The sequence below is a fragment of the Prunus persica genome, chromosome G6 (assembly GCF_000346465.2).
Source record: "Prunus persica cultivar Lovell chromosome G6, Prunus_persica_NCBIv2, whole genome shotgun sequence".
NCBI classification, from domain to species: Eukaryota; Viridiplantae; Streptophyta; class Magnoliopsida; order Rosales; family Rosaceae; genus Prunus; species Prunus persica.
This window is the reverse complement of record NC_034014.1, coordinates 27,688,515-27,698,564: the sequence shown is the minus strand read 5'-3', so window position 1 is coordinate 27,698,564 and position 10,050 is coordinate 27,688,515. Positions and strand designations below refer to the sequence as shown.

Below are 10,050 nucleotides of genomic sequence, written 5' to 3'. Positions count from 1 at the left end.
GGATCAGATTTCGTCCAGACCTATGACCAAATTAACCGTGACAGCATCTTCAACACCGCTTATTAGAATCCTGTTGAAGAACAAATTATTTTTAGGAAGTTCACCCATCAAACAGGACCTCAGTGGCCTCGTGACACGTGTTTCGATGATCCCGTAAGCCTTCCAGCAAAATGGGGGTTCCAAATTCAACTCACCATCTCCCTGAGCAGCGCTGCTGGGTGCAGTTGAACCTGAGAAAGTGTGATGTTTGTACATGGAACTGAGTCACTGCATTAAGATGCACAGGTGGGTTTTTCACATTGTATGTGCTGTGCATGTGAAACATCATATATCTTGAGGGCAGCAGTTTGATTGGGGTAGTGGTCTTTGAGGCAATAGTATTGGTTGGTGATAATTGGGTTTTTGACTTTGTCCATTTCTATGTTGTTGAAGGTTATTTTTGGCCACAGCTCCTGATCCACTATGCCATGTTTTGATCCTAAGGCCATTATCAGATTGCTTGATCACTGAGTCTCACTGTGATGTTCTTCACACAGGCTTCAGATTCGTCTCTTCCCAAACTACCAATGCTGCAAACCAAGAAGAGAATAATCATATGAGTCACTAAGTTTTGGTCTTAAATCTTAATTAATCTTTTAATTACTGGAATAGAAGCCTAACTAAATTAAGAGGAACTTATTCCATGACTTGGACCACAAGTTACATTCGTTATGTCCACATCATGACTACTATCACCTGCATTAGGGGGTTTAGGTAATTAATTATCCCCTGCATAGTTCATTTGTTGAGAACTAATCAGCTTTGCTTACTGGTACTTAATTAATGAAGAATTAATAAGATCTTGTAGAATTATTTACCAGGTGAAATTCTTGAATGGTGTATTTCCACATTGTTGGAATCCTCTATGTGAATTCCATCGGTCTTCGGGCTATCACCCAGTGAGTTTATGCTGATGAACTCTAATCGGACATTTTGACAATCATCAAAGCAGACATGGAACTTGGGGCTGCTTTGAACACCGATCCCTTGAACTTTCAAGTTAGAGCTTTTCAAAAATCTTAGGGCCTGCATTATGAAAAAGTACAAAACGGAACATTACAACAGTTTCTTCATTCAAATGCACGCGGTGCAATCGCCTTTCATTTTCTTCAAAAATCGAATTTCGAGTTGTGATTATGCCTTACGTTGGGGGTATGATCACAGCCACTTCCTTTCTGCCGTTTTATTAATTAGTATAGAAAAAGCTACCTTACTGAAGTACAGGGGAGATTCCACCATTTTTCTCCTCTTCCATCTATAAGCCCACCTCCTTGCATTGTCATGCCATGGATTCCATAGAAGTCCATCCAATCTGATTTACTATTTCTTGATGACCATTTATTGGGTCCACTAGGAGCCACAATCCTCCCATCAAGCTTCACGTTTCAGACAAGAATTCCATCAGTTTTATATATCTATGCAAAAAAAATTTCTTCTTTTTAATTAGTAACATACATAATGTCACATAATTACCTGAAACAGTAGGTAAGATTTACAAGGCCCTTTGAATAGGCTACTTTGTGTAAGGAAGGAATATTTATCAGGAACAAGAAAAACTACAGAGGATCTTCCGATCTGGCAAGCGGCATCCCAAGCCTTACTGAATGCTTGTGCGTCATCAGTGACACTGTCCCCTGCGGCACCAAACGCCCCGTGCGCTGAAGACCTTGGCATCACAAGCAACCACACCAGGTGGAAGTGAATGTGGTGCTGATTTTGATGAATTATGTGATGCTGATTTTGATTTTGATTTATGTGATTCCGACTTTGATGAATGTGATGGGGGTGATTTTTGATGAATGTGGGGGTGATTCTGATTTTCTAGGTAGCTTGTGAAAGTGTACATTAGCTGCATGAACTGTATTTTGAATGGCAAGAATTATAAGAACTGACAAGACAATGAAGAGGGGAACAAATATCTGAGAGACTTTCATATCTTTTAGCTTAAGCTTGATTTTGAATAGAACCAAAACATAAGATTTGCCTATTTATAGGAAAAGCTCCTTCAATTTTTTACTGTTCTTGAGTAACCTTTTTAATAGGTAGAAGCCAGGTTCTGTCTGTTTGACAGCAAATGTGCAATTACTTAAATTGTATAATTAAACAGGTAATGAAAATAAACTGCAGTCTAGCTCGGATTTAACAGTTTCCAAATGTGCATAGCCGCACGGCTATACATTTTTTAATATATAAAAAAAAGAGGACCCCCCGGCGATTAGGCGCCACGTGTCAACACAAGTCTATTTTTTTAAGAAATTGAAAACACAGAGTATAGCCCTGCGGCTGTACTAGTTTTTTTTTACAAGATCCTCTCGCGATTAGGCAAAATAAGTATGGCCGCCCGGCTATACTATTTTAAAGAAATAGTGGTATCAAGGTATAGCCGAACGGCTATACTATTTAATGAAAAATAATTTAAAAAATAATTTGCTAGTTTCAACATATCCAAAGTAGATATTAATATTCCACTATATAATATTTCAATATATTTTTTATAACATATGTTATTCTTATTCAATAATATGTGAGAATTATTTGTATAATACGTGAATTTTGTGTGTCTTAAAAAATAAGTGTATTAAAAGTTAGAAATGCGTACGTATATGTATAATACAACTATTGTACGTTTGCTTCTTAAAAAACGTGAGACGTGTATAGAACACGAATGTATTACGTCTATACTATTTATTAAAGACAATTTATAAATAAATTTTTTTTAAAAAAAGGAGTAAAGCCGACCGGCTATACTATTCTTTTAAAATAAAAACAGAGCAAACGCACAGCGCCTAGGTGCCCACGTGTAAAATAGTATAGCCAAGCGGCTATACGTTTTAAAAAATAAAAATAAAAAGACTGAGTATAGCCGAATGACTATACCATTTTTTAATATAAAAAAGAGGACCCCCAAGCGATTAGGCGCCACGTTTCAACACAAGTCTATTTTTTTAAAAAAAATTTAAAACACGGAGTATAGCCGTTCGGCTATACGATTTTTTTTTAATAAAAAAAAGACCGTCTAGCGATTAGGCGCCACGTGGGAAAAAAAGACCGTCTAGCGATTAGTATCTTTAGGTCAATAATTTAAAATAAAAAAAATCTTTTCAGTAATTAAATTATATCTTAGCCTTGATTTAATTCCTTTCATCTATATATATAAAGCAAAAGGCAAAGAATGGTGAAACATTCAAAATACCAGAAAATGCCCTTGGTTAATGCAAACATTAAGAATTGAAATTATTAATTAAATGAGGATAATATGGTAAATTCACAATTTTTCGTATTAAAAAAATTAAAATTAAAAGAAAATTCAAATAATGGGTCCTATTTTTATGGAACACAAATATCCATTATCTTTTTTAATTCTAAAATAAATTTAAATTTTTTTTAAAAAAACCTCTCGCACGCGCTGAAGCGCGTGCAGAGAGGCTAGTTAGTAATTATGTTCTAACTATTATTTCTCTAGTGAATAATTAGTATTAAATATTTTAATTAACATCATAAATGATATTACTTAATAAATAGTATCTAGTTTTTAAAAAATTTAAATTTAATAAAATTCTTAAATACTAATTATTCACTAAGTAAACAATAATTAAAGTAATTAAAAAAGAGAAATTCTGATTATGGTTTTTATAGAGTATAACCGCGCGGCTGCAATTGTTTATGTTATAGGCTAAGACTTCATGAAAGAATCACAGAATTTACAAGGCAGCTAAGAAAGAAAAGAACAAAAAGGGTAAGGACAAAACCAAAATTCTGTGCTCACAAACAAGTGATGCTAATAGGCATAATTTTGTCATCATAAATAATTAATGTATAATTTATATTTTCACAAAACTAAATAAAGACGTCGTATAATAATATCATCCAATAAGAAATTCTTGGAGATTTGCAATGAGTTCTGAAATGGGCCGGCAAATCAAAGTAATTAGAAGACCAAAGACCACTTTTCTCATTAGAGACACATCTTAAAGTTACCGAGTACATGAACCACTTTCAAAGTTACTGAAAATGGTTGGAAGATAAACCAGTAATGTTACACGAATCACTGTTGATGACCACATCACTAATAAAGGTGGGATATTCTGCCTCTACGCTTCTGTTAAAGATGTGGTCCAAATGATTTTATTGGAGACACTATTTTTCGAGTAACCCAAATTCTAAAAACATGATCTGTCAAAATCATGTTGCAACATTTTGGGGTAACCCTTCATCAAGCATGGGACTTGTCGAGTGGAAAATGTGTCCTTAGGGCCAAAAGCTTTCCAGCAGAATGGATCCAAATAAGCCCCTCCCTGAGCAGGAACCAAGTCTGTGCCCAAAAGGGTGAGATTTTTGCATGGCATTGAGTCGCTGCAAGCAAGATGCATAGGAGGCTTTCGACTGTCATATGTGCCCTTAATGTTTGAGAAGCGAACACTATTTATCATTAGTGCTGAAGTTTGGTTAGGGCATTTTTTGCTGAGGCAGTAAAACTGGTCTATGATAATAGGATTTAGAACTATGTCCATGTGGATGTCCTTGAAGGTTACTTCAGATACACTGCCGGAGCCGCCTTGCCAAGTTTTGATCCGAACGCCGTTGTCTGAATTCTTGATGGTTGAGTCACTCACTGTGATGTTTGTAACACAGGCTTTTGAGTTGCCTTTTGTTGTGAAATTATTGCAAGCGCACAATCCATACAAGTAATATAGAAATAAGTAGAGTATCGTTCCCACGAAGACTGTAATTTCCTATTAACTACTAATTATGATTAATGCATAAGTTTATTTGAACAGTTGATTAAGAAGATTGATTAATTTTAAGAAAACTAAAACAATTATGAAAAATAACAATTTAATTAACAATAGAAAATTAAGATGATGAGACACTAGAGCATCCGACTTCACCATAACCAATTCTACTTAATTCTTATAGCCAATTAACCCTAATTACTATCCATGTTGACAGTTGGTTTCTCCTAATTCATTCGATATCCCATCTCGGGCTCAACCAAAAGTATTCTCAATTAACAACCCATTCTCTCTCGAGCAACGGATTTAGAAAACCAAGAACCCATTAAGTTCTATGAGAACCTACAAGAAAATTGCATGAGTCATGTTAGTCCCTCTCGGGCACTCATTCAAGTCATGGTATTTGTTACAAGAAGCAAACACCAAACATCTCCTCTCGGTCTCCGCTTGGATCATCAATTAAATATTAGCTAGATATTTAAATCATTAAGAACAGTAACAAATACTCAACATGAGATAATAATCAGAAATTAATATAACGATAGAAATTAAGTATTCAAGGTTAGGCTACATCGTAGCCCTAGCAAGGGAAATTAGTTCATGACAGAAGAAAATATAAACAAGAGAATTATTGTCATAAAACCAATTTGGCCGATGGACTTGATCTTCAGAATCTTCACAGGAACACCTTCAAAAGCTCCTCAAATAATGCAGCAGCAAATTCTTGGCTTCCTCTGATATTTCTCTGGTTGAATGAAAGTTGGTGGAAAAATATGGTAGAGAAGACGATGGTGGAAAAAGATGCCCTGGCTATTAGGTTAACGCTTTGTATTTATAGGCCAAGGGACTCCTCCAAAAATAAGGAAGATAATATTTATTTAGGAAGGAAAGGAAAAATAGGAATATTAGAAAAACTAAGACCTATTCTCAAAAGGAAGTAACATGCGGCTTAGTCAAAGAGGGAATTTGCTTTGGGGTTTTAAAGGGAAAATAGGAAAGTATTCTCAAGGGTCCAGCATATCAATTCAACTACACTTGTTTCATATCAATTCAATATAGGAGTAGATAATGACCCGTAAATAACGAGAAACTCTTTGGTATGACCGTCGCACCACCATATGGGATTACTCGTGTTATTATACGTATATCTATTCATAACACCTGAATTATTTTATTTTTCTGCTTTGTTTAAAATTATTTTTCGGATTGGATTTTAAAAGTCATTTGTCAAACAGCGTCCATTTAGTGATTCAGTCCCAAGATTCATGGCTTATGTCTCTCCATTTTCTGCTTCACTTTCTGAAGTTATGGCTTCTCTCTTGGCACAGAATTAGGCATTAGTTTCATTCTCACCTCAACTGTGCCTTTCTTGTATTGTTTGGTATAAGCATTACCAAACAAATCCTAGGTTAACTTTCATAATTCATTATTTGCACTTGCATTTTATGGCATATTCTTTGGCGCGTCCATATATTGTGGGCCGGCCACATCTCACTCCCATCCCAAATTCAACCTTCAAGTTCCAACTTCCAAGTGTAACAACCTCCTTCATTTCTTCTCGTGTTCTTCAAAACAAGATTAGGTGCTACATGAAGACAAAGCTCTTCTCTTCTTAATTCCCTAGAGTTTTTTCTTTCTTGGTTTCAACTTCCAAGGAAACAAAATGTTATATACCTATTTTGGTGTACGAAACTATAATCCCTTCTTGCAATATTGAATGTTGAATGAATCTTTAGCAAACAATGTCTAAATTAAATTTCATATTCGTGGAATGGGAGAGCAACTGAGACGTGCATTTGTTGCGTTTGGATGATGAAATTTGAATTCTAAGGAAGATATCTGTTGGAATTTAGGTGGTGTTGTTATGAGTGTTTGTGATATCATTGTTGGTTTATGTGTGAAGGGATTTAGTGACACTCTGATACCACTTGTTAGATTATTGGGTGAAGGGGTTTAGAAAAATGGGACAATAGTTTAACAAAGTGATTTTATTACATTGGAGGAGAATAGTACAAAGCTTGATGTAGGGTGATTGGCCTCCTTCTTAACTTATTGGCTTATTGGCAACCACACTTGATTTAGATTAGTTTGGGCTATTTGGCACTAGCTTGACCTCTCGTCTTCAAGCTTCTTCCATAGGTTGGGTAGCTTATGTAGCTCCCTCGTGGATTGGGTTGGGTGTTGTAGTGATTAACTCCCACCACCTTTAGTTGATTAGCTAGATAGCTAGCTAGCTAGTTTAGGTTGCTAGCTTACTAGCTTAGATTTGGGTAGCTTGTTCCCACATAGATTGGGACTTGTATTAGTTGACCCTTACATCGTTTGGGAGTTCTTTTTGTTGACTCCACATCCCATTGTGGGTTGCATGCCTATTTATAGGCATCTTTGCCAACAGCAACAAGTCCACCGACTAGCTTCTTTTTCTAGTCCCTTTTGTGGTGGCTTTTAGAGCACTTCCACCCATTTGTCATGACAAAGGGTAATTGGAGGTAAGGCTGTTACTATTCACATGAATAGTGGCATCCTTTGTTAAAGGCTTGTTGTGTTTCCACCCATTGTCATGGCAACTTAAAGGCAACCACTATTCACATGAGATATAAAGAGATGAATTTATATAGAGTTTTGGTATGAGAAGTAAAGAATATAGTTAGTTATTTATAATAAAATAAAATAAATAAATGATTTTTTTTCCCTTCTTTTTTTCCTTCAATTTTTTGTTATTTAAATTGATTGCCGACGGCAGCATTACATCAATTGCCCATGCAACAACATTGGCTGACTGTGCCTGAGGGCTTGCCCAGATTAGTGGGCCCCAAGCCTTGTCCAGGCTTGCCTTTGTGCGTTGGAGCCTTCTTGTGGGATAAACCCTGTCCTGCCCAGGCAAAAGGCTGGAAGTGCCCTTACTAGAAACTTCTATATTGTACAATATTATTTTTGTAGCTATTGTTTAGCCATCATGTTCTACCGCCTTGTTGTTTTCTCCGGCCACAAGTGTGTGGCTTCATCTAGAATATTCTTTACTTTTTTCTTTTTTTTTTGTGTTGCCGACATTTCATCTTCTAGTTTGTAGTTTCTTGAGTTTTCTAAAATTGTGTAGTTACATCTACACAAATACGCATTACCTTTTCAACAATATCACATTTTGGCCAGATTATAAGGGAAGGCAATGGATCTCTATAATTTGGGCAGGAATTGATGAACATGGTTTAAAAAACATGTACACGAGTAATGTGTTTTGTGGAACCGTAGTGTTTATTTTGAAACAAAAATATGGCAAACACTACAAGCACAACAAATAGCAGGATGAGAAAAGGAGAGAGTTTAGGGTTTAGGGTTTAGCATTCTCTAAATATTATTTGGCATTCCAAAAGTTTAGAGCATAAACAGTTGGACAATTCAGACAAAACAAGCAGCTTGCCATCCATGTGAGTGAAAAAATGAACTTTATAGCACAAGACACAACACATTCTCTTTAGTAGAAGAATTATATGAAGGAAATGTTTTAGTCAATACTATAAACCACAAGCTACAAGCCTACAAGCCTTGATGACAATCCATATCTCATCATACAACTTTACTAGTAACATGTTACATGTCAACTAGATCAAAAGAAAGAAATCAGGAACTAGATAAGGATCTGTATCGGTAGCACAAGCGCTAGATAAATGGCGTCCGAAAGACATAGAGGACTTATCCCCAGTCCACAAAAGGAAGCGGCGGATATCCACCCTCTGGAGGAGGCATTAGAGATGGAGGTAGATTGCCCCATGACATTCCCATGCTATCTCTGACCACCACATCTGTGAATCAAAAGGAAGAAATAAATTCTGTTAAAAACAAAAACTAAGACAGCAATGGTCACCTACCAACTGTCTCAAGTCTAAAGCAGCATATCATTTCAAGTTACCTGGCAAAGAGCTGCCCCCCACCAACTGGTTCTCTTGAAAAGTTGAAGACTGATTATTATCAATCAAACCTGTCAACACATTCCAACTCTTGAATTAGATACTGAAAACATATTTAATTCCTTCTCCCTCACATTAAGAAGAAAAAAAACACAAGGGGCATTGTTTTCAATTTCAGGTATCTTTACCTGGTGCCCCTTGAGTAACCATATTCTGCTGATTGTTCTTGGGATGAAGATATCTACAAGAATCCCCGTATGGGCAAAATCCCTACAATCCATGCCAAAGAAAAAGAAATTGACAATAAACAAGAAACCAAAACATATAAATCCAAAGCCAAAATCAATTCAAAACCAAGTATACTATCAAAGCAAACTCTGCCTCCAACACATTATTCAACAGAGTCAACACCTGACCAAATTAATTGGGTTGATTAAAGGAAAAATCAAAATCTGGATCCAACCCATTATAGTAGTAGTAGTGAAATCACGTGGGTAATCAATGAAAATGCGATAAGGAGAAAGCGATACCGTTTTTACAAAGCGGTTGCAAACCCCTTTTGTCAAGCCCTCCGTATAAGCATGACTGGGATCTGCAATCAACGGCAAACAGAGTTGTGATTATACATAGAAATGCATAGAGGGATGCTTGGTAGCTGAGAAAGCAAAGGAAAATGACTTAAAGAAAAGCTCAAAAGCAGAAGATAATGGTTGTATTTATATACCTTTGAAGGAGTCGTACCATTGAGCTTTGGCTCTGAGGTGTTGGAGACCTTGAAGATGGCGTCGCCTGGCGGATGGGGTGTCTTGGAATTCCTTGTCGCAGTATTCGCAGTAATACTTCCCCAACGGCATTGCAACTCTCTCTCTCTTTTTATCGAATTCGAGGTTTCTAACTATTTATAGGTTTTGGGCCTTCCGGCTGACAGAAAAATTTTCTTTTTGGTCCACAGAGTTCTTCAGTTTTAACTGTTTACGGTGATAAGTGGATTCACTTTTTTTTTTTTTTTTTTTTCTCTTAGAAGAAATCCTGCTTGCTTTCAATGGTAGAGATAAAAAACAAAAAATTAATATGAAACATTGAATCTTTCTTTGTTTTTTGGAGTTTAATTGGTGACCTAGAAACAGAAAAAAACAAAAAAGTTCAGTTAAATTTGTACATTTTTTTTTCACAAGCGATATTAAAGGAGGGGGAAGTTGATTTTCCTTCCGTGATGTAAAAGCTTCGTTGGCATTACCCACTTGGATGACTACATAAGCCATCTTGACGCAAATTCCGGCTCATCACTTTGATGGAATCAAGAAAACCAATACTTGGATTGGAAGGTTTATTGTTGAGAGATATCCATCACTTTGACAGAATTGTCTAAAAAT

The 10,050-nt window shown here is 36.1% G+C and overlaps 1 protein-coding gene and 1 pseudogene across 1 annotated transcript; both read right to left on the bottom strand.

Moving 5' to 3' along the window:
* LOC18775455 lies at window positions 186-1,713 on the bottom strand (annotated as a pseudogene).
* Window positions 8,199-9,873, bottom strand: LOC18772264 (zinc finger CCCH domain-containing protein 3). Its single transcript, XM_007206229.2, has 5 exons — window positions 9,402-9,873; window positions 9,208-9,269; window positions 8,866-8,947; window positions 8,680-8,748; window positions 8,199-8,572 (listed from the first exon to the last, which is right to left on the bottom strand). Exons 1-5 carry the CDS (start codon window positions 9,529-9,531, stop codon window positions 8,463-8,465), a joined length of 453 nt encoding a protein of 150 aa, XP_007206291.1. The 5' UTR covers window positions 9,532-9,873; the 3' UTR covers window positions 8,199-8,462.